The sequence below is a fragment of the Ranitomeya variabilis genome, chromosome 6 (assembly GCF_051348905.1).
Source record: "Ranitomeya variabilis isolate aRanVar5 chromosome 6, aRanVar5.hap1, whole genome shotgun sequence".
Classification (NCBI taxonomy): Eukaryota; Metazoa; Chordata; class Amphibia; order Anura; family Dendrobatidae; genus Ranitomeya; species Ranitomeya variabilis.
In genome coordinates, this window is record NC_135237.1 from 553,105,926 (window position 1) to 553,131,888 (window position 25,963).

At 43.1% G+C, this 25,963-nt stretch overlaps 1 protein-coding gene across 4 annotated transcripts in view; it reads left to right on the forward strand.

Moving 5' to 3' along the window:
• Positions 1–25,963, forward strand: part of KHDRBS3 (KH RNA binding domain containing, signal transduction associated 3) — a 139,202-nt gene that overhangs the window by 67,126 nt on the left and 46,113 nt on the right. For all 4 annotated transcript variants that reach the window (XR_013217090.1, XR_013217091.1, XM_077271271.1 and 1 more), the window contains 2 exons: positions 31–177; positions 12,582–12,721. Coding sequence is in view for 2 of the 4 variants with exons in the window: in XM_077271271.1 (XP_077127386.1) it covers positions 31–177; positions 12,582–12,721 (287 nt within the window). In the remaining 2 variants the exon portion in view is untranslated. The remainder of the gene's footprint in view (positions 1–30; positions 178–12,581; positions 12,722–25,963) is intronic.

The window sequence follows — 25,963 nt, forward strand, 5'->3', positions numbered from 1 at the left end:
GCCCTAACACTTACATCTTTTAAACTACAGGAAGAAGAGCTGAGAAAAAGTGGAGAGGCAAAATACTTCCATCTTAATGATGACCTCCATGTTCTTATCGAAGTTTTCGCTCCTCCTGCAGAAGCTTATGCCAGAATGGGACACGCCTTGGATGAAATCAAGAAGTTTCTTATTCCCGTAAGTTTCCTATAAATCATTTGATTGGAATTTTTTTTCTTGTGTTGGCCTTTTCTTTTAACTACACAAAAATTTGTACTCTGTGCAAAGTTAAAGGAGTTATACCCAAATGCCACTGATACATCCTAAACATCCATATAAGCTGGCACTACCGATCTAAAAAACCAGCATAAAGTGTATAAGGACACTCCCATACAATATATCCTACAGAAAGCAACGGCGTTATAGTCCAGGAGAATATTATAAAACCAAAAACATTTTATTTAAGTAATTAAACATGAGAAAAGTTAGCAAGGCAGTATAAATATACAATAGATCAATCAGTTGGAAAGGCTCAGGTGTGAAGACCAAACCACATCCCAATATGTGAGCAGAACCAAGGGAGTGCTACTCTACCTAGATTATATTAACATATATAAGGTGCACATCAGATATACCACTGCACCTAGCTTCAATGTAAAGTGAACTGGTACCTCAAATGGTATTAATTGCACAAGTGTTCCAAACCCAAAAAGGAGGAGTAACAAATAAGGGTCTCACTAAGAGCTGCACAGCAGAAGCACTGACACAAAGCACCGGAGAAAGTATAACCTAAATAAATATATTAGGAGAGCAGCTTACCCATGGATATATCTGCGGGATGGGAGGTCTAGTGCAGCCCCGACGTGCGTTTCGCGTGGGCTTCCTCAGAGGGCTGCAGTGTGGTCTGTCCAAACCGGGTTTATATACAATCTGTATAATGCCGATCACGCTAAAAGGCGCATTCGCACCGTACATGGATCCCGGAAATGGCGACGTCGGGCATCAACCGCGGCAAGGAGGGTCAGGAGGAAATCCCCCGTGACGTCAGGGACCTTACAGGCAGGAGTGAAGTGACGCCCCATAGATACCATCTTAGTGGGCATGCGCACGTGTGAATCGGCCATTTTGGAAATGGGCAGATGAGAAGGGAAAGATATCGGTTCCCTCTCTAGTCTCCGGGCACGGAAAAGAATCCCCAATTTAAAGTGACAAGTGCACAAAAAGGTAAACAGAACATTGAGCAGCATATGAATGTGTAGAAAGTCTGATATTAAAGTGACACGCGCATAATAATATGGATGAAAAAAAGTATATAAATGTGGATAAACCCCAATTCTAAAATATCAATCATAAATTAAAGTAGGGGTACTTGCTTAGCAACATAATGATAATAAAAAAAATAGTGCAAACATGCATAGCTCCGACAGATGAATTAGATTTTCTAGATCAGCTAACTAAGCAAAGAACTTGCAAAATTAAGCTTCCATTTTGTCATTGCTGAGAGCTGCAGTTTAGGTAACAAACGTACAGTGTAAAAAAAATAATAGCATTTAAGTTGGAAAATTTTCTACGGTAATTTATTTCCATTAACAATGTTTTTCATTTTCTTAGTTGAAATGTGTATATGTCCTAACACATTTTATTTAAATCATGGTCAAAAGCATGCATAGGCAACAGCTATCCTATCCGATTGATCCAAAATCATGAACAATTGGAATAACCATAGGAGCATATTTGTGTCAATGTAAAAAGGTGGATACCGTTGTCCCCTCCCGACAACCTACTTCTGCCCATGGAAAGTAAAGAATTGGGCATATTGAAATCCACCTTGATATTGATCTTCTTTCCAACCTTATAACAGATGTCTCAAGGTTATTAGGTTGCCCTCATAGAATTTAGATTTTCCTGCCAGCAAAAAAATGACTTTGTAGCTAATGTTTCCAGCTTTATGACAGCTACCTACGAGTTGTTTGGTTTATTTTTTTTTCTATGAAAGGTTCCTTACCAGAAAATAATAAACGTATTTAGAAGAAAACTCGCCATTTAGATTGATAAATTGGCACACGGTTGATGACGGAGGTCACACTTTCCACGACACTGTACATAATCCTGTCTACTTTACCTTATGCATTCTGCCTTTCTCCTGATGAAGGTTCAGATACAAGACGGAAACATCAAATTTATTTTGGATTATTATATATTTTATCCATAAAAATCATCTATTCATTTCATTTATCTGAGTGCGGAATTTTCATCTACATACTACTACTATTGTATACTATCGACAGCAGGAAATAATAAACAATTTACTTCTATGTTATTAAAAGAGAACTGTCATTTGATTCATGCTGCCGAAACTCTTGTGGTGTTACAGAAAAGACATACCTTCAAAAGCCGGTTGGGGACTATGTGTCTTTGCTGACTAGTCTGACACTGATCCCTGGTGGCTTCTTCCCGTCTCAATCCCTTAGATGGCAGGTCTCTCTCTGGGTGTACATAGCAAGAAACCTCTCTGTTGGAGCAATTGGAACATGGAGAAGCCACCAGCTTGATTTAGTTTGAAACACCAGTGTTCAGAGTAAACATATGTTAAGAAGCCATCCAGGGACAATTATGTATTTACTGACTAGTCCGAAGCCGCTCCCTGGTATCTTCTCCAAACTCCACTCCCTTCAACAGAAAGGTCTCTCTCAATGGGCACACATAGATAAAGACCTCCAAGTCTAAGGGAGTGAGGCGGGAAGAAACCACCAGAGACTCTTTCCATTTGGATGGCCAGCATCCCCTGATAAACTCCCGTTATTCCCACGGGAGGGAAACGCGTTGGGCACTGTTAGGGATGTTATTCCCATATGAAGCTTTACTTGTGGCTTAGATTGGACGTAGATCTCCGCGCTGATGGTGGCACAATGTGGCTCAGATGAGTATATAACCATTTGCACTACCTATAAGTATCTAAACATTATCTCAACCATCTACCATGTGGCTATGTGAAGTCCTATTATGGACACTACATGGTTAAAAAGTGTGAATTTTGCGGAGCACTGTTGTTGAAACCATTATGCAAAGGAAGTTTTACCGGTGGCTTCATTTGGTTGGTTTGTTTCCGCCTGGCTGCAATAACCCTGAGTAGTACTACCAGTAGTTCAGGCTGTAATAATCAGGTAAGGTTTCCGTTAATAAAATGTATAAAATCCCCATATTTGCAAACTCGTTGACTTAGTAATGAGCCTCTATAGTGTTCTGTTCTACATGAGTATTTCTTCTCTACTCTCAAACTAGTTATTACTGGTTCATGTAGTAGGTCTTTGAGCTGAATTAATATATGTAATGTAGCATGATATTGGAATTTGCATCTATAGAATTTATATATTTCTTCTAAGACCTTTTGATAAAAGCTCTTGCTCATTTGGCACACTGTAAAGCGATAGACTGGTTCCTCCCCAGGTGGATCTTGAGGAGACCCCTGCTGTGATCACTTCTCTGAAAAATTGCTTCTGATTAGCATTTAAAGGAAAGCTTTTAAAAGTGAAATCTACGTTGCCATTTACTCAATAAGATTTTAGCGACCGATGTATTATTTACCGCCTCTGTGCTTGGGTTTGAAGAAGGCTTTAAATCTAATGGCCAAATGAGGTCAAGCAAATCCAAATAGACTGTTTGACAAGCTCCAAAAGCTAAGAAGTTTTCTAACAGACTTCATTTCATCTTGACAGAACCAGTGGTCCGAGTAGTCGAATTGTGCTGACTCTTTATTTTTGACAGGGTGGTTTGTTCTGTAATGAAATCTGTTCTGTATGAAGAGACATCAAAATGTATCTGTCTTGACAGGAGTTTAAAGCTACTGGAAAGTGAGGAAATCAAAAAAGGATATGTAAATCAAAACCTACAGGAATGATCATCAGCTACTTATTGCCGTGATTAGTTGTGGTTTTAGCACTACTCTGTGAGAGCAGAGCTGTGATCTGTGACTACAGAGTAGCTACAGTTCCTGCAGGGAGTCAGAGGTGGTCTGAGACATGCCCCTGCTTCATTCCTGCTTCAGGCTGCTGCACTTTCAGTAGTTCATAAGTTCAGTAGGATAACGGGTAAGGTGGAAAGTTCATTTGTCTGTCCAATGTTTGTTCGGAAGAAGACAATGCAACCACCATTAAACAAATGTAATTTGTTCTTTAATTTTTGTCTTTAATTGTTACATACCTGTCCCTGGTCTGGGTTCTGCTCCACTTGCCTCGGTCCATCGAACTTCTTTGTCCTGCACACCTGGCTTTGCAGGTGGTCTAGTGTGCTCACATGTGGTGAACTGCCTGGGCCTATTTAAGGGGTTCTAAGACACACATCCAGGCAAGGATATTGAATCTGAGACTGACTCACAGTTTGTGTGTGCACAGCAACCTGGCTGGGGGCTGCAGAACGTCTCCTGTAGACCAGCAGCCTCTAGTGCTTCTTCTTACTTTGTCTGCGGCATCTATTGACTCTGGAGTGTTTGTGTCCCCTGGTCTCCTGGACCCATTCTCTATGTCCACCTGAAGTTTTTTGGATGCCTTCCTGGCTGTGTGAGGCTTCCTTAGTTGCTACCTTTGCCTTTACTCCAGAGTGTTATCAGCTACATGCCTGTGGTTTCCAGCTCTCCACCTGCTTACCTGCAGTTTCCTTATGTCCTACACCTGCCTGTGGTTTCCTGCACTTCACCTGCTTGGCTGCAGTTTCCTGATGACCTATGCCTGTTGGCGGGTTTTCAGCATTCCACCTTTCTACCTACAGTTTACTCACCAATCTGCTACACCGATGCCCGTGGCCCATGTGTCCACCTGGACCTGGGCTTAGAGGATCGACCTCCCACAGTGAGTCCCTTATTGATTTGTACAAAAGATTTGGGGAAAAGATTTGGGCCTGATTCATGATTACTGGCATTTCATTTGCCCATCTTACAGATGGGCATGCAGAAGTAAGATGCGCCTCATTCATTAAGAGGCGCGCACCACTTAATCAATTTGGCCAACTTGGCACTGGCATGTGCGTCACTGGGAATGTTACTTCAGTCAATGAATTAAGTACCATTTTTAGTGTAAGTTATACCACAGGTGTTGATTAACTTATTAGGTGCATTTTGCCATGCCCCGTCCCAACCCAGCTCTGGCAATATTGAGGGAGTTGTCCGAAACTGACGATAAAATACCAAAAGTCAATTTTTTTTTAGCACAACATTGAGTTGTGCAAATATTTTTCAACATTTCAAGACATTTTACCCTGGTATTCTGGCAAAACACTTGCATGAATGGGACCTTCAGTCTTTGACTTCATTCAGACGTCCATTTCTCATGTGAATGTTCCACCCTGACAAAACACGTACCCACTATAGATTACATGGCTGTCCAGATGTCCATATGATTTTGCAGACCATGTGGTTTGCAAAATAATAAATAAATAAGCAACTGTTACGTTTGTGATCAGTCATGGATCAAAATCACATGCAAATTTGTGGCTCTTTGAAAACCTACGGGCTGTGATACTGCCCATAATATAAAAGGATGAAAACCTAGGAAATGTGCTGGAGTATAAGTTGTGTAAGATGTCCGAGGGGCACATCGTTGAGGGGAGATATGCATCAAAGAAAAGCAGGCTGAAAGAGTTAATAGGGCATTTCAGGGTCGAGTTTACAAGCAGTCAGAAAGATGGGTGGGAATGGCTGCTCATATATCCCCACCCCAGGGAGTTGTATGGTGGATTAAAAGGAAAACAGTTGTCTCATTCATTGTCGGTGTGTTGAGGTGTGCAGACCTCCAGTGTTATTGCTAAAGAATAAAGAGATGTACAGTAACACGACCTGGTGACCTGGTGACTCCACGCTACTTTATGTTTTCACTTTGTGCCAGAAATGGCTGTTTTTTTTTTTTGTTTTTTTTTTAATCCTGACTCATGGTTTATGGAGTTTTAAGAAACCAACCTGGACATTTTACTGAAACCGCTTCCCACGCTCAAAACGCAACCGAGTAGAAACCATAGAGTTTTATGTGCAATGCGTAAGAGCACATTCACACAAAACCCAAGAAAAAAACGAAATGAGCACATACCCTATCTATATATATAATTGTCTAAGGGTTTTTCCGTCTGTCTGTCTGTCTGTCTGTCCTGGAAATCCCGCGTCTCTGATTGGTTGAGGCCGCCAGGCCTCGACCAATCAGCGACGGGCACAGTATCGACGTAGATGTCATAATGGTTGCCATGGCGACGATGATGTCATAATGGTTGCCTCGACCAATCAGCGACGGGCACAGTATCGACGTAGATGTCATAATGGTTGCCATGGCGACGATGATGTCATAAAGGTTGCCTCGACCAATCAGCGACGGGCACAGTCTGCCGCGAATTCTGGAATCATTATTGTCCATATCCTACGGGGACATGCATATTCTAGAATACCCGATGCGTTTGAATCGGGCCACAATCTAGTAATGTAAAAATAATAATAGTCCATGTAAATAACATAAAGTACTTAGTGAACACTATGTCAATCCAAAAGTGTAAAAGCTATCCCACCGCGATGGTGTACACAGTTGGGAAAGTGATCATTTTTGTTTTATATTTTGTTTTGGGAATGTCCTTTTGCACATACCAACTAATCTTCCAGCTCATTCCTTGGTTTTGCTGTAGTTTCTTATACTTTGTAGAAACAGGGTTGTGGCTTTCATCTATGTAGCTTCCCATGGACAGGTGGCTGAACAGTCGAGTCCCTGTCCTGCTCTGCCATTATTTACATTGAGGTTGACTGACACAAGCCAATGTTTTCATTAAAGAGACAGGATCAGACTGTCCGATTGGGTACACCTTCTGGAGGTGGGATATCTTCTAAGCTATTAGATCAAAATAGTGTTAACCAAGTATGTTATATGCATGTACTATGACATTCTGCTTATTTACTTAATATAGGGCATTCATGCATTTTTTGTTTCTTGGGTTTTGTCTATAAATGGAATCAGTACAATTTCCGTAGCTGATAATGGGCAATAGTGGGGCTGTTCTGAAGTCTTTTTTTCTATGTCACTGCCTTAAATAGATAAACTAATTAAAACAATAATAATCATAATCATTATAATAATTGAATAATCAATGATTTGGTAAATCTAAACTGACTTAAAATAATTCTATATGGGACCATGGTACGTAATCTGCTTCTAATGTGTGACCTTTGTAGGGAAAAATGTAAAGGTGATCTCATAAGCAATACTAGGGATAGAGTCATTGGGTTTTTAGAGAGTTCTACAACACTGCGCTGTCTGTGGACTGTGTGAATGGGGCTCAGCTGCAATAACAGATGAAATTGGGACAAAAAAATCAAAATACAGTACATAAAACCATAAAAATACGGGAAATCTTTAAACTTAGACCTTATCATACCCCATGTACAGTACGCTAGCGTGCAATGTTTACTTGGCTACAGTTGGAGATACAGGAGGGCATAAAAATGAATGATTCAAGGACAGAACATTTTACGTACTTCTACAGAATGTGAAAACTCATCAGTGAACGCCTGGTTGTCCTTGAGACATCGAGTTAACTTACAAAGCCACTTGAGATTGTTATTCTCTTTAAAACAAAAGATGAAAATAGGACAAAAAAGTGAGAGAATAAGGAACTAAGCAACATTGTGAAGTGCCAAATTGTGATGGATAGAGGACTGGGTTAGAGCGTCTCCAAAATGCCATGTCTTGTGGAGTGTTCCTGGTAGGTAATGGTTAGCACCTTCCAAAAATGGTCCAAGGATAGACAAGTTGTGAGCCAACGACCGGCTATGGGGCTTACGGATGCATGTGAGGTGCTTTATACAATGGAATTTGGCACAATGCAGAGGAATGCGGAAAATTGGAGCTAAATGGAGACACTTCTATGTCTATGGTGCAACTAAGGACTTGTAAGGAACGAACCTAATGGAGACCTTAGTAAAATGTTTATCTTGCAAAATGTTGAGAATCTTTATTGATACAGCTAAAAATGTTGTATGTTTCATAGGTAGTCGTATATGTGGCGAAGAAAATTAAGGACAATATATAACCAAACTCTGATGCTCATATTAATCAATGTTCGGATTGAAATAAGTAAAAGACCAAGGCGCACCACACAAATATGAGCACAATAAACTTACAATATAGAATGTAATACGGGGTGCAAGTGAGTGATAAACAACGATATAGTACAGGCAAAGAAAAAAGTATCACTCCAATAATGCACACCACATATGAAGATGAGAGTCATAATTTTAGGAAAAACACAAGATTTTATTGAAACACTACATAAAACATAATTAAAAACAGCAAACAAAAAGCCCTGTCCATAACAATCAATGCAAGGTACAATGATACATACAAACCACAGTGACGTTATAACCTGCAATGCTGAGAGCCTGCCTGAACCCTAAGGAGAATAGGGACCACATATGGTCAGCTAAGGACACAAAATTGGTAAGAGAGTATACACCCTACACCATCCTATACGTAACAATGGGTATATAGCCCAAAACAGGTATCCAGCCGTATATAATAACCTGTGCGGCTCATGAGACACTAGTAAGCATGTAACCCAGATAACCTGGGCTATGAAGGAAGTCCCAAAACACTCAAAAGAAAGCCTCAAAGACCACCAAGCAGAGAAAACACTGGGACAAAAGTTACCAAGAGCAGGATGGTGACCAGGAAAAGGTCTGTGGGTGAACCGGCAGGCCAGCAGGACCAGGGTCAATGCAGCCCTGCATTGGCCCTGGTCCTGCTGCCCTGCCGGTTGTTACGTATAGGATGGTGTAGGGTGTATACTCTCTTACCAATTTTGTGTCCTTAGCTGACCATATGTGGTCCCTATTCTCCTTAGGGTTCAGGCAGGCTCTCAGCATTGCAGGTTATAACGTCACTGTGGTTTGTACGTATCATTCTACCTTGCATTGATTGTTATGGACAGGGCTTTTTGTTTGCTGTTTTTAATTATGTTTTATGTAGTGTTTCAATAAAATCTTGTGTTTTTCTTAAAATTATGACTCTCATCTTCATATGTGGTGTGCATTATTGGAGTGATACTTTTTTCTTTGCCTGTACTGTTCGGATTGAAATGTCACAAAATTTTGGCAGTAGCACATTAATTCTTTTGAATTTTAGCTTTTTTATGTCAGTTTCTGCCAGCTCTGTGAACCTTTTGGAAAGTGGTGAAAACTTAGCATTAGAGGGCAAGTCCAAGTGCCGCCTGAAAAATTCAGCATCATTTATATAAAAAATTGGTGCAAATTATGAAATAATTGTATTTCAGTCTCCAATTGGAGTTAATTTTTTTGCAATAGACAACGAGCAGCTCAAATGTGCCAAATTCATTACAATGTGGATGCCTCTTAGAAAATTTGGTGCATCCTACACCAGTGCACACCTCAGCTTGACTGATGCACGTCCATCTTGCTGCTTAGGAATCTGGGAGTAGAAGACAAGTCCTCATGAAACAATTCATGGTAATATGTCCATCAAATCAGCATGGAGAAAGGATAAAACATAAATCTTGGTTCTCCATTATTTATTCAATGAGGGTCAAAAACACAAGGCATGAGGCAAATTGCTCTATGAAAAATAAAAATAAAATCCTGACTCCAAGTAACAATCAGACTGAACTAATCTTATCAGCCAGCCATGTGTATGCACAGTTTAGCCAAGATTTGGGTCTCTGCCCCTTTCTTATATCTAAATTGGTGATCTCTCTGGCTCACAAATATCGCCTGGTGTTTAGTAAAGTGTTCATAGTACATGAAATGTTTTAGGTTTTTTTTTAATAATTCATCTTCAATAGAAATGTTTTCATGAAAAAAACAGCTCCTTTTCAAAAAGAATCCACTGATAAATTTGACTGATCATCTTCTGTTCTACTAACCCAGGCACAGAGCTGATTTTGCCAAGGAAATATATGGCTGGCCAGTAGAGTTGGGCGGATCAGTTTTTGGGATTCTAGTACATCAACCAGGTCAGTAGTCCATGGCTGGGGGATGATAGGCTTGTGAATCCCTTACCCTCTGGGATCCCAAGGTGCCTTTTGATTAATGGGGTGTTACACCACAATGATGATAACGCTCCAGCCCGTCTAATCAAGAGCCGCGCTGGGTTTCCCAGAAGGGAAGAGATTTGTGAGCTTCAGTCAGACTGAAATAGTCAATGGACTGGAGTCTCACCAAGCGATCTGCCAAATTCTACTAGCTTGGCATTTTCCCTGCAGAGGCCAAAGTTTTTGTATTTTCTCCCAATGTTTTTGTGGGTTTCCTCCCTCGTTCCAAAGACATTAGATTGCGAGCCCCATTAGGGCCATTTATGAAAATGTCTGTAAAGAGCTACAGAATACTTTTGATGCCTAATAATAAGATTTAAGTAAGTAAAATAAATAAATAATAGTAGGTAAGATATCATTGTGTCTACAGCTCCTACACAAACAGTCTGAAATCAAAATCTACGTCTGTAATTAAATTTGCATTGAACACAAATAAATGTCTCCTTGTAGACTAAAAATATTTTTTTTTATATAATACTACTAATAATTTTATTTTTTTTCTACCTTTTACATAAAAAAATGTGTAAACCGTTTTATAATTGTGATCCCTCTGTTAGGATATGTTCACCCCCCGATGTTTTTGCAACATGTTTTTTTGTTTTGATTTGTTTTGTTTTTTGCAGCATTTTATTGTACGAGTAAAGTGAAAATTTCAAAATCTCATGTGCATGTTTCTTATTTTTTTTCTGAAACTGCCTCCAATCTGCAGTACAGTAATTCTTTCAGCGTCTTTGCACCCTTTTTTAGCCATTCAAATAAATTGGAAAATAACACTTAAAAATATTAATCAGAAACAAGGCCAGAGTGCCACAAAACGTGCATATTTTACTGTATGCAGGATTTTTCCCACCAACACCTCAGAATTTTTTTAAAGATTTTTATGCTTCACATACTGAATGTGTGCACTTACCCTTAGCAGGAGGTAGATGAGCGGATAACACATTGATCAGTAAATAAACAAAAAAAAAATATATATTTATATATATATTGTAATTCTGCGGTAGCACTGTACGTAGTGAAGGGGCAGTGACCCACAAAGTTCAAACACAAAAGTCTCTTTAATGTGTTACTTCACACATAGAGGTGCATAGGATTTTATAGTACACGTCATCATAGTTCAATACACATGGTTGCATCTCGTTTCAGTGCCCGTTTCATAGCACTACACATCGTATGGTTTTTAGATTGCAGTCCCTAAACACGATGGACCTCTCCTTGTCCAGTGTCCGTAGGGAACCGCATGCCATATTACAGTCCCTAAACACAGCTTCACATGTTGCAGACACTACACACGCTGGTCCTCCTCTGACTAGTTTCCATGGGTGTCCTGAACCGCTGTATCACAGACTCTTTACTCACACAGCCGTACACAACCCAGGATATCCTCTGGATATCAGCCGGGCACCATATCCACCTGTTTGCAATTGTTACACATGCCAGTCCTCTTTTGGGCACAGGACATCCACCTCGGTACACTTCTGGGCATAGGACTGTCCACATCCGACTCTTTCGGGCACAGGACATCTACCTCCTTTCACCTCCGGGCACAGGACTGTCCACATCCGAGACCAGTTACCATGGACGACTTGCATCGCTGTGTACGGTGCGGGTGCCAGGCTATTCAGCTGCCATAGCTGCTGGCTCCACTGGCCTGTGATGCTTAACACACACAGCTAACGCTCTGCAGGCCTCTGCTCTGCACAACAGCACACAACAGACTGACACTGATGTTGTACCTGACACCTGACACACCCATACCCCTTACTGCCGGGTTTTTAACAAACAAACTTGTGGCTTTTAGCCACATGGAAAACTTGAACCGGAAATCCTTGACTGCCATGCACACCTATGGACTTCATCCGTCTCCATGCACAACCTGGGGAGAACACACAGTGACCCCTACCTGTGACACAAGTCACTGCCTCATTATATATATATATATATATATATATATATATATATATATATATATATATATATATATATATATATATACATATATAGTGAGAGAGAGGGTGAGAGAGATCTTTGTATAGATATTTATATATGTATAGATTCATATCTAGATATTTATATATATATTTATATATTTATGCTAATATTTTTAAACAATATGATAAATATTTAATTTGCATTCTGTGACTTATCTAGACTCTCAATAATATTAAAGTAATACATAAATTTATCAAAAATAGTAACATAGGTTAAAAAAAACAAATGCTCGTCCATTGGGTTTTAGATCTCGTCTACTTTGACCGTAGATGTTACATTGAATATTTAGAGCATGTTTTATTGATTTATGCCTGGGAGTCCAAGGAGAACACAACCTGCGTGATGCATGAAGCTTGTTTCTTAAGTAATGTTAGAATAAACTATAAGAAATGGAAGTTGCATCAAAATACAATGTTAGCGAGTGAAATTGAAATGTCGAGTTCAAGTCTCGTGTTGACATTTATAAATGTTCTGTTGTACAAAACAAGGGGGAAAAAGCGTTTCCATTTCTTAATGCTGTTTTGCGTTTACTCCTGCATGCATAGGATTACAATGATGAAATCAGACAAGCACAGCTGCAAGAACTTACCTACTTAAATGGCGGCTCTGAAAATGACGAAGTCCCAGTAGCCCGCGGCAAGCAGTCAGTCCGTGCCCGGGGAACACCTGTCGCAGCACTGTCTAGGTAAGCATTGGTCTATGGAAATAATAAGCATGGACAAGTCTATAGGTATTCAAAGAACCTATCGGCGGCCTATTGATAATATGAAAGTATTTTTTTATCCTTATATTTTGACTCAAAATATTCCTACATGACTAGTGGAAAAAAAACAAGCATTATGTCATAATACTCTGTCAGGAGATGTTTATTCTACGTGTCTCTTTGTGGCCACCCATTGGTTATGATGTGATAATGTATTGAATTTCTGTATTTGTTTACTTCAGTAGTGATGGTACCCCTGTATAATCATAAAAGGGGGAAGATATGGAGTTTTCCACAGGCTGTAGTTAATATATTGACGTTAAAGGGGTTGTTCTTTACTTGGACAACCTCTTCTCAATTCTTATGTTTCCCTCCAGCAAAATAATAATACTTATACTCACCTCCTGTGCCGGCAGCACTTGCTCTCCTGGGACTTGTGATAATGGCTGCAGGGATCACGTGACGTAACAATCAGTGCTGGCTTCACTCTCCCCACCTTAAATCAAGACATTCAGTGGAATAAGGAACTCTCTCACTTTCTCTGGATGTCAATTTAATCCGTAGAAGAGGAGAGTGAATCAAGCGCTGATCGGCCACAGTGAACGCCTGACATAACAATGTCACGCAAGCCCTGGGAGAGCCAGTGCCGAAATCTCTGGAATGCCGTCAGCATCATAGGTTAGTACAAATGTTATTATTTTGCAAGGGGGAAACATAAGGATTCAGATGGGGTTGTACAAGTAGTGATCAACCCTTTTAATAATAGCATATTATACAATGAGCTCTGAAGCTCCTCTTAGTAGTAGTTGGAAGTAGCTAGAACGTTATGTATATGAATAAGAAGGAAATTGGAGCTCGTAATAGAGATCTGTAATATAGTAAGAAATAGTGTAAAATAGATAAGTGTGAAATGTTAAACGAATATTGAACACTGACAAACTGCTTCAGAAAAGTATCAAATTGAACAAAAAAAGAGATACCGCACTCTAGGGTATATGGTCAACAATATTAATATTCAATGAGAGGGAGAGGGTAGATCCCCCATTCAGAATGTGCATAGAGACCAAACCATAATCTAAATAAGAACACACTTACGGATATATGTATGTAGATATAGGCGGTTTGATAGTGCACAGACTAATTCACAGACATGATCAGGAGGTGCATGCGGTTCCTTTAAGGGTTCGATACTCAATTGCTAAATCAATATCTCCACGCATTTCAGACTCCGACTGGAAGAAGGACGGAGTCCTTTGAAACTCGTCAGTTTGCTTTTTGGCCCCAGTGATGCTCCGAAGCCTCAGCAACATCACGTGCTGCCAAACACTGTCAGCCATCCTTTCCCTCTGCCGTAATCAAGGACGCCACCGGCTGGGGCACCCTCGCTCTGCACAGCTTCCCTGGACTTTCCACTGTTACAGACTGCATTGGAACACTCCGCTGAGCCACCTCTACCCACTCAGACACACCGGATTCCACAACCCGCAATGGTGGTAAACAGGAAGCGGGGTTAGTGACAAGCTGCACAGGCTGTCTCAGACTGATCCAACTTCAGTGGAAATGCCTCATGACAAGGAAAAGATACTCATTATTGTGTGTGGCTTCCACGTGCCTGTATGACCTGACTACAATGCCTGGGCATGCTCCTGATGAGGCGGCGGATGGTCTCCTGAGGGATCTCCTCCCAGACCTGGATTAAAGCATCTGTCAACTCCTGGACAGTCTGTGGTGCAATGTGACGTTGGTGGATGGAGCGAGACATGATGTCCTGGATGTGTTCAATTGGATTCAGGTCTGGGGAACAGGCGGGCCAGTCTATAGCTTCAATGCTTTCATCTTGCGGGAACTACTGAAACACTCCAGCCACATGAGATCTGGCATTGTCCTGCATTAGGAGGAACCCAGAGCCAACCGCACCAGCATATGGTCTCACAAGGTGTCTGAGGATCTCTTCTCGGTACCTAATGGCAGTCAGGCTACCTCTGGCGAGCACATGGAGGGCTGTGTAGCCTTCCAAAGAAATGTCACCCCACACCATTATTGACTCACTGGCAAACCGGTCATGCTGAAGAATGTTGCAGGCAGCAGATCGCTCTCCACAGTGTCTCCATACTCTGTCACGTCTTTCACATGTGCTCAGTGTGAATCTGCTTTTGTCTGTGAAGAGCACAGGGTGCCAGTGGCGAATTTGCCAATCCTGGTGTTCTGTGGCAAATGCCAAGCATCCTGCACGGTGTTGGGCTGTGAGCACAACCCCCATCTGTGGACGTCAGGCCCTCAGACCATCCTCACGGAGTCGGTTTCTAACCGTTAGTGCAGAGACATGCACATTTGTGGCCTGCTGGAGGTCATTTTGTAGCCCTCTGGCAGTGCTCCTCCTGTTCCTCCTTGCACAAAAGATGAGCTGCACTACCTGAGCCACTTGTTTGGGTTGTAGAGTCCGTCTCATGCTACCACGAGAGTGAAAGCACAACTAACATTCAAAAGTGACCAAAACATCAGCCAGACAGCATTGGTACTGAGATGTGGTCTGTGGTCCCCACCTGCAGAACCACTCCTTTATTGAGGGTGTCTTGATAATTGCCAATAATTTCCATCTGTTGTCTATTCCATTTGCACAACAGTGTTGTGAATTCCGCTCTTGGGCTCCCTCCGGTGGTTGTAAGTAGCACTTTTGTGAATTCTGCTCTTGGGCTCCCTCCTGTGGTTTTGAGTGGTATAGCTTCTTCTTGGATTTAGCATCAGCAGCTGCGTCCACTGATCTTCTTTCTGCTCGGCTATATTAATCTGGCTTTTTCCCTCAATCAATGCCAGTTGCCAATTGTTCCTGCTTGGAGGCATGGCTCTTGGATTTCCCTGACACTCTGACCTGTTCAGCAAAGATAAGTCCTTGCTTGTCCTTTTGCAGTCCACTTGTTGTGGACTTATTGTTCAGCACATTCTATGTTTTGCTCATTTGTCCAGCTTATCAGTATGGATCTATTTAGCTAAGCTGGAAGCTCTGGGCTGCAGATTTTGCCCTCCACACCTTTAGTCAGGTGTGGAGATTTTTGCATATCTCTGCGGTGGACTTTTTCTAGTTTTTATTACTGACCGCACAGTGTTTCTTTCCTTACTGTCTATCTAGCTAGAATTGGCCTCTTTTGCTAAAATCTTGTTTCATACTACGTATGTCATTTCCTTCTCCTCTCACAGCCAATATTTGTGGGGGGCTGTCCTATCCTTTGGGGATTTTCTCTGAGGCAAGATAGCTTTCCGTTTTCTGCCTTTAGGGGTAGCTAGTTCTCCGGCTGTGACGAGATGTCCATGGAGTGACAGGAACATTCCACGGCTACTGCTAGTGTTGTGTTAAGATCAGGAACTGCGGTCTGTATAGTTACCACCTGCCCAGAGCTAGTCGCATGTCGCTCCTAAATTACCAGTCCATAACAGTGCAACTGGCCAAAAATGAGTTGAATGCATCTCAAAAGAAGGAAAAGAAAAAGAGTTCTGAGCCATTTTTTTTTCTTTAGTCTGTTTTGTCTTTTTCCTTCCTCTTAATCTCTGGGTGGATTTGGGCGCGGACATGGATGTTCAGGGTTTGTTTTCTCGTGTGGATCAGCTTGCTGCAAGAGTTCAGAGTATCCAAGATTATGTTGTTGAGACTCCATCCTTAGAGCCTAGAATTCCTACTCCAGATTTGTTTTACGGGGATAGATCTAAGTTTTTGAACTTTAAAAATAACTGCAAATTGTTTTTTGCTCTGAAACCCCGTTCCTCTGGTGACCCCACTCAGCAAGTTAAAATAGTTATTTATCTGCTGCGTGGTGACCCTCAGGACTGGGCATTCTCCCTTGAGTCAGGGGATCCGACATTGCTTAATGTAGATGCATTTTTTCAATCGCTCGAATTATTGTATGACGAACCTAACTCTGTAGAGCATGCTGAGAAAACACTTTTGGCCCTGTGTCAGGGTCAGGAAGCGGCAGAATTGTACTGCCATAAATTTAGAAAATTGTCTGTGCTTACTAAATGGAATGAGGATGCTCTGGCAGCAATTTTCAGAAAGGGTCTTTCAGAAGCCCTTAAAGATGTTATGGTGGGGTTCCCCACGCCTGTTGGTTTGAGCGAATCTATGTCCCTAGCCATTCAGATTGATCGGCGCCTGCGCGAGCGCAAAATGGTGCACCATATGGCAGCGTCCTCTGAACAGAGTCCTGAGCCTATGCAATGTGATAGGATTCTGACTAGAGTGGAACAGAGGGGATACAGACGTCAGAATGGGCTGTGTTTTTACTGTAGTGATTCTGTTCATACTATTTCTGATTGCCCTAAGCGTATTAAGAGGGTCGCTAGATCTGTTACCATTAGTACTGTACAGCCTAAGTTTCTCCTGTCTGTGACCCTGATTTGCTCATTATCATCTTTCTCTGTCATGGCATTTGTGGATTCAGGCGCTGCCCTGAACTTAATGGACTTAGACTTCGCCAGGCGCTGTGGTTTTTCTTTGCAGGCTTTGCAGAGCCCTATTCCTTTGAGGGGTATTGATGCTACACCGTTGGCCAAGAATAAACCTCAGTATTGGACTCAGCTGACTATGTGCATGGCTCCAGCACATCAGGAAGATTGTCGTTTTCTGGTGTTGCATAATTTACATGATGTTGTTGTACTGGGTTTTCCATGGTTACAAGTACACAATCCAGTGTTGGATTGGAAATCGATGTCTTAGTTGGGGTTGTCAAGGGGTACATAGTGACGTTCCTTTAATATCAATTTCCTCTTCCCCCTCTTCTGATGTTCCTGAATTGTTGTCAGATTTCCAGGATGTATTCGATGAGCCCAAGTCCAGTTCCCTTCCTCCTCATAGGGACTGTGATTGTGCTATCGACTTGGTTCCTGGCTGTAAGTTCCCTAAGGGCCGACTCTTCAATCTGTCTGTGCCAGAGCATGCCGCTATGCGGAGCTATGTTAAAGAGTCTTTAGAGAATGGGCATATTCGTCCGTCTTCGTCACCATTGGGAGCAGGATTCTTTTTTGTTGCCAAGAAGGATGGCTCCTTGAGACCTTGTATTGATTATCGCCTTCTTAATAAGATCACGGTCAAATTCCAATACCCTTTACCTTTGCTCTCTGATTTGTTTGCTCGGATTAAGGGGGCTAGTTGGTTTACCAAGATTGACCTTCGAGGGGCATATAATCTTGTTCGTATTAAACAGGGTGACAAATGGAAAACTGCATTTAATACGCCCGAAGGCCACTTTGAATACCTGGTGATGCCTTTCGGGCTTTCTAATGCTCCTTCTGTATTTCAGTCCTTCATGCATGATATTTTTCGCAATTATCTTGATAAATTCTTGATTGTGTATTTGGATGATATTTTGATTTTTTCCAATGATTGGGAGTCTCACGTGAAGCAGGTCAGGATGGTATTCCAGATCCTTCGTGATAATGCTCTATTTGTGAAGGGGTCTAAGTGCCTATTTGGGGTCCAGAAGGTCTCTTTTTTGGGGTTTATTTTTTCTCCTTCGTCTATAGAAATGGATCCTGTTAAGGTCCAAGCCATTCATGACTGGGTTCAACCCACATCTGTGAAGAGCCTTCAGAAATTTTTGGGCTTTGCTAATTTTTATCGTCGTTTCATTGCCAACTTCTCTAGTGTGGTTAAGCCCCTGACCGATTTGAAGAAGAAGGGCGCTGATGTGGCAAATTGGTCCTCTGAGGCTCTGGAGGCCTTTCAGGAGCTTAAGTGCCGATTTACTTCTGCCCCTGTCTTGCGTCAGCCTGATGTGTCTCTTCCTTTTCAGGTTGAGGTTGACGCTTCTGAGATTGGGGCAGGGGCCGTTTTGTCACAGAGGAACTCTGATGGTTCCTTGATGAAACCATGTGCCTTCTTTTCCCGAAAGTTTTCGCCTGCGGAACGCAATTATGATGTCGGCAATCGTGAGTTGTTGGCGATGAAGTGGGCATTTGAGGAGTGGCGACATTGGCTTGAGGGAGCCAAGCATCGCGTTGTGGTCTTGACCGATCATAAGAATCTGATTTACCTCGAGTCGGCCAAGTGGCTGAACCCTAGACAGGCTCGATGGTCCCTGTTTTTCTCCCGTTTTGATTTTGTGGTCTCATATCTTCCGGGATCTAAGAATGTTAAGGCAGATGCCCTCTCTAGGAGTTTTTTGCCTGATTCTCCTGGAGTTCTTGAGCCGGTTGGCATTCTTAGGGAAGGGGTGATTCTTTCTGCTATCGCCCCTGATTTACGGCGGGTGCTTCAGGAATTTCAGGCTGATAAACCTGACCGCTGTCCTGTGGGGAAGTTGTTTGTTCCTGATAGATGGACAAGTAAGGTAATTTCTGAGGTCCATTGTTCTGTGTTGGCCGGTCATCCTGGGATTTTTGGTACCAGGGATTTGGTTGCTAGGTCCTTTTGGTGGCCTTCCTTGTCGCGGGATGTGTGTTCTTTTGTGCAGTCCTGTGGGACCTGTGCCTGGGCTAAGCCTTGCTGTTCCCGCGCTAGTGGGTTGCTTTTGCCTTTGCCTGCCCCTGAGAGGCCCTGGACGCATATTTCCATGGATTTTATTTCGGATCTTCCTGTGTCTCAGACGATGTCTGTTATCTGGGTGGTTTGTGACCGGTTCTCTAAGATGGTCCATTTGGTACCTTTGCCTAAATTGCCTTCCTCCTCTGATTTGGTTCCATTGTTTTTTCAACATGAGGTTCGTTTGCATGGCATTCCGGAGAATATTGTGTCTGACAGAGGTTCCCAGTTTGTTTCCAGGTTTTGGCGGTCCTTTTGTGCCAGGATGGGCATTAATTTGTCTTTTTCTTCGGCGTTCCATCCTCAGACAAATGGCCAAACTGAGCGAACTAATCAAACCTTGGAAACCTATTTGAGATGCTTTGTGTCTGCTGATCAGGATGATTGGGTGGCTTTCTTGCCATTGGCCGAGCTTGCCCTTAATAATCGGGCCATTTCGGCTACTTTGGTTTCACCTTTTTTTTGTAATTTTGGTTTCCATCCTCGTTTTTCTTCAGGGCAGGTTGAGCCTTCTGATTGTCCTGGTGTTGATTCCGTGATGGACAGGTTACAGCAGATTTGGACTCACGTGGTAGACAATTTGACGTTGTCTCAGGAAAAGGCTCAGCGTTTTGCTAACCGCCGTCGGTGTGTTGGTCCTCGGCTTCGTGTGGGGGATTTAGTCTGGTTATCTTCTCGTCATGTTCCTATGAAGGTTTCTTCCCCTCAGTTCAAGCCTCGGTTTATTGGTCCTTATAACATTTCTGAGATTATCAATCCAGTGTCTTTTCGTTTGGCCCTTCCAGCCTCTTTTGCCATCCACAATGTTTTCCATAGATCGTTGTTGCGGAGATATGTGGTACCTGTGGTTCCCTCTGTTGATCCTCCTGCCCTGGTGTTGGTTGAGGGGCAGTTGGAATATGTGGTTGAAAAAATTTTGGATTCTCGTTTTTCAAGGTGGAGGCTTCAGTATCTTGTCAAGTGGAAGGGTTATGGCCAGGAGGATAATTCTTGGGTGGTTGCCTCCGATGTCCATGCCGCCGATTTGGTTCGTGCTTTTCACTTGGCTCGTCCTGATCGGCCTGGGGGCTCTGGTGAGGGTTCGGTGACCCCTCCTCAAGGGGGGGTACTGTTGTGAATTCCGTTTTTGGGCTCCCTCCAGTAGTTGTAAGTAGCACTTTTGTGAATTCTGCTCTTGGGCTCCCTCCTGTGGTTTTGAGTGGTACAGCTGCTTCTTGGATTTAGCATCAGCAGCTGCGTCCACTGATCTTCTTTCTGCTCGGCTATATTAATCTGGCTTTTTCCCTCAATCAATGCCAGTTTCCAATTGTTCCTGCTTCGAGGCATGGCTGTCATGATCTCTGCAGGCAGAGATCATAGCAAGCCTATAGAGGGACAAGCTCTCGGAAGATGGAACTATACTGACCATGAACTAAGCCTGCCGCGCAACTAGAAATAGCCAGGTAGCATTTCCTATTTATCGCTAGATGCCCAGCTCTGGCCTAAGACCTAAATAGCTAGCAGAGGGAAATATAAGACCTGGCTCACCTCTAGAGAAATATTCCAAAGAAGACAGTAGCCCCCCACATATAATGACGGTGAGTTCAGATGAAACAACAAACGCAGCAGGAAAATAGTCTTAGCAAATTTGAGGTCCGCTTACTAGATAGCAGAAGACAGATAGTATACTTTCATGGTCAGCAGAAAAACACTAACAAAACACCATCCAGAGATTACCTTAAACTCTGGCATTAACTCATAACGCCAGAGTAGCAATCCCTGATCAACGAGAGCTTTCCAGACACAGTAACAAAACTTCAGCTGTGAACTGGAACAAATAGGCAAAACAAAACATGGACAAAAGTCCAACTTATCTAGTAGTAGTCTAGAAGCAGGAACAAGCACTGAGAGGCATCAGATAACATTGTTGACCGGCAAGAAACCACCAGAGAAATGAGCTTAAATAGCGACACCCACTACTGATGGAACCAGGTGAAACAGGAAAGAGGATGACAAGTCCAATTCCACAAGCGGCCACCGGGGGAGCCCAGAATCCAAATTCACAACAGTACCCCCCCCTCAAGGAGGGGGCACCGAACCCTCACCAGATCCACCAGGGCGACCAGGATGAGCCCTATGGAAGGCACGAACAAGATCAGAAGCATGAACATCAGATGCATTGACCCAAGAATTATCCTCCTGGCCGTAACCCTTCCAGTTGACCAGATACTGGAGTCTCCGTCTGGAAACACGAGAGTCCAAAATTTTCTCCACAACGTACTCCAACTCACCCTCAACCAACACCGGAGCAGGAGGCTCAACTGAAGGTACCACAGGTACCTCATACCTGCGCAATAACGACCGATGAAAAACGTTATGAATGGAAAAGGACGCAGGGAGGTCCAAACGGAAAGAAACAGGATTAAGAATCTCCAATATTCTATAAGGGCCGATGAACCGAGGTTTAAACTTAGGAGAAGAGACCCTCATAGGGACAAAACGAGAAGACAACCACACCAAATCTCCAACACAAAGCCGAGAACCAACACGACGATGACGGTTGGCAAAACGCTGAGTCTTCTCCTGGGACAACTTCAAATTGTCCATAACCTGCCCCCAGATGTGATGCAATCTCTCCACCACCGCATCCACTCCAGGACAATCCGAGGATTCCACCTGACCGGAGGAAAATCGAGGGTGAAACCCCGAATTACAGAAAAACGGGGACACCAAGGTGGAAGAGCTGGCCCGATTATTGAGGGCGAACTCTGCCAATGGCAAAAAAGCAACCCAATCATCCTGGTCAGCAGAGACAAAACACCTCAGATATGTCTCCAGGGTCTGATTAGTCCGCTCGGTCTGGCCATTAGTCTGAGGGTGAAAAGCAGATGAAAAAGACAAATCTATGCCCATCCTAGCACAGAATGCCCGCCAAAATCTAGACACAAATTGGGTACCTCTGTCAGAAACAATATTCTCAGGAATACCGTGCAATCGGACAACATTCTGAAAAAACAGAGGAACCAACTCAGAAGAAGAAGGCAACTTGGGCAGAGGAACCAAATGGACCATTTTAGAGAAACGGTCACAGACCACCCAGATGACAGACATCTTCTGGGAAACAGGCAGATCTGAAATAAAATCCATCGAGATGTGTGTCCAAGGCCTCTTAGGAATAGGCAAGGGCAACAGCAGTCCGCTAGCCCGAGAACTACAAGACTTGGCCCGAGCACAAACGTCACATGACTGCACAAAGACTCGCACATCTCGTGACAGGGAAGGCCACCAGAAGGATCTTGCCACCAAATCCCTGGTACCAAAAATTCCGGGATGACCTGCCAATGCAGAAGAATGTACCTCAGAGATGACTCTGCTGGTCCAATCATCCGGAACAAACAGTCTATCAGGCGGACAACGATCCGGTCTATCCGCCTGAAACTCTTGCAAGGACCGCCGCAGATCAGGAGAAACGGCCGACAAAATTACTCCCTCCCTAAGGATACCTGTGGGTTCAGAATTACCAGGAGAGTCCGGGTCAAAACTCCTAGAAAGGGCATCTGCCTTAACATTCTTAGAACCCGGTAGGTATGACACCACAAAATTAAAGCGAGAAAAAAATAAAGACCAGCGCGCCTGTCTAGGATTCAGGCGTCTGGCAGTCTCAAGATAAATCAAATTTTTGTGGTCAGTCAATACCACCACCTGATGCCTAGCCCCCTCGAGCCAATGGCGCCACTCCTCAAACGCCCACTTCATGGCCAAAAGCTCCCGATTCCCAACATCATAATTCCGCTCTGTGGGCGAAAATTTGCGAGAAAAGAAGGCACAAGGCCTAATGACGGAGCAGTCGGAACCTTTCTGCGACAACACTGCCCCAGCTCCGATCTCCGAAGCGTCAACCTCAACCTGAAAAGGCAGATTCACATCAGGCTGACGCAACACAGGGGCAGAGGCAAAACGGCGCTTAAGCTCCTGAAAGGCCTCTACAGCATGAGGGGACCAATTAGCAACATCAGCGCCTTGTCTGGTCAAATCCGTCAGTGGTTTAACGACATCCGAAAAACCAGCAATAAATCGGCGGTAAAAGTTGGCAAAGCCCAAAAATCTCTGAAGACCCTTAAGAGAGGAGGGCTGAGTCCAGTCACAAATAGCTTGCACCTTGACGGGATCCATCTCAATGGAAGAGGGAGAAAAAATATACCCCAAAAAGGCACTTAGACCCCTTCACACATAAAGAATTAGACCGCAGAACCTGAAAAACTCTCCTGACCTGCTGGACATGAGAGTCCCAGTCATCAGAAAAAATCAGAATATCATCCAGATATATTATCATAAATTTATCCAGAAAATCGCGGAAAATATCATGCATAAAAGACTGGAAAACTGAAGGGGCATTAGAAAGACCAAAAGGCATGACCAAATACTCAAAGTGGCCCTCGGGCGTATTAAATGCGGTCTTCCACTCATCCCCCTGCCTGATCCGCACCAAATTATACGCCCCACGAAGATCAATTTTAGAGAACCACTTAGCACCCTCTATACGAGCAAACAAATCAGTAAGCAATGGCAATGGGTATTGATACTTAACAGTGATCTTATTCAGAAGCCGATAATCAATACATGGTCTCAAAGAGCCGTCTTTTTTTGAGACAAAGAAAAACCCAGCTCCCAAGGGAGAAGAAGATGGACGAATATGTCCCTTTTCCAAAGACTCCTTTATATATTCCCGCATAGCAGCATGTTCCGGCACAGACAGATTAAACAAACGACCCTTTGGATATTTACAACCCGGTATCAAATCTATGGCACAATCGCACTCACGGTGCGGAGGTAACGACCCAAGCTTGGGTTCGTCAAAGACGTCTTGATAATCAGAGAGGAACTCAGGGACTTCAGAGGGAATGGACGACGAAATAGAAACCAAAGGTAAGTCCCCATGAATACCCTTACATCCCCAGCTCAACACAGACATTGCTCTCCAGTCCAAGACTGGGTTGTGAGACTGCAACCATGGCAATCCCAGTACCAAATCGTCATGTAAATTATACAGCACCAGGAAACGAATAATCTCCTGGTGATCCGGATTGATACGCATGGTTACTTGTGTCCAGTATTGTGGTTTATTATTAGCCAATGGGGTGGAGTCAATCCCCTTCAGAGGAATAAGAGTCTCCAAAGGCTCTAAATCAAAACCACAACGATTGGCAAAGGACCAATCCATAAGACTCAGAGCGGCGCCAGAGTCAACATAGGCGTCCGTGGCAATGGATGACAAAGAGCAAATCAGGGTTACAGACAAAATAAACTTAGACTGAATGGTGCCAATGGAAACAGACTTATCAAGCTTCTTTGTACGCCTAGAGCATGCTGATATAACATGAGTAGAATCCCCACAATAGAAACACAATCCATTCTTCCGTCTAAAATTCTGTCGCTCGCTCCTGGACAGAATTCTATCACACTGCATACTTTCTGGCGTCTTTTCCATAGACACCGCCAGATGGTGCACCGGTTTGCGCTCCCGCAGACGCCTATCAATCTGAATAGCCATTGTCATGGACTCATTCAGACCTGCAGGCACAGGGAACCCCACCATAACATCCTTAACGGCATCAGAGAGACCTTCTCTGAAAGTTGCCGCCAAGACGCACTCATTCCACTGAGTAAGCACAGACCATTTACGGAATTTTTGGCAGAAAACTTCAGCTTCGTCTTGCCCCTGAGATAGTGCCATCAAAGTTTTTTCTGCCTGAAGTTCCAAATGAGGTTCCTCATAAAGCAAGCCCAAGGCCAGAAAAAACGCATCCACATCGCGTAACGCAGGATCCCCTGCTGGCAATGAGAAGGCCCAATCTTGAGGGTCACCCCTGAGCAAGGAAATCACAATCCTAACCTGCTGAGCAGGGTCTCCAGCTGAACGAGACTTCAGGGACAAATAAAGCTTACAATTATTTCGGAAATTCTGGAAGCTAGCTCTATTCCCTGTGAAGAACTCCGGCAAAGGAATTCTCGGCTCAGATACCGGAGCATGTACCACAAAATCTTGTAAATTTTGTACTTTCGTGATGAGATTATTCAAACCCGCAGTTACACTCTGGAAATCCATTATTGTCAGGTGCACACAGAGCCATACAGAGATTAGGAGGAGAGAGAGAAAAAAGACTGCAGCAAGGCAGACTGGAGGAAAAAAAAAAAAAAATTCCAGCAGACTTCTTATAACTCTCCTTTCTCAACCTGGGTCTTTAACACTTTATTGGCCGGTCAAACTGTCATGATCTCTGCAGGCAGAGATCATAGCAAGCCTATAGAGGGACAAGCTCTCGGAAGATGGAACTATACTGACCATGAACTAAGCCTGCCGCGCAACTAGAAATAGCCAGGTAGCATTTCCTATTTATCGCTAGATGCCCAGCTCTGGCCTAAGACCTAAATAGCTAGCAGAGGGAAATATAAGACCTGGCTCACCTCTAGAGAAATATTCCAAAGAAGACAGTAGCCCCCCACATATAATGACGGTGAGTTCAGATGAAACAACAAACGCAGCAGGAAAATAGTCTTAGCAAATTTGAGGTCCGCTTACTAGATAGCAGAAGACAGATAGTATACTTTCATGGTCAGCAGAAAAACACTAACAAAACACCATCCAGAGATTACCTTAAACTCTGGCATTAACTCATAACGCCAGAGTAGCAATCCCTGATCAACGAGAGCTTTCCAGACACAGTAACAAAACT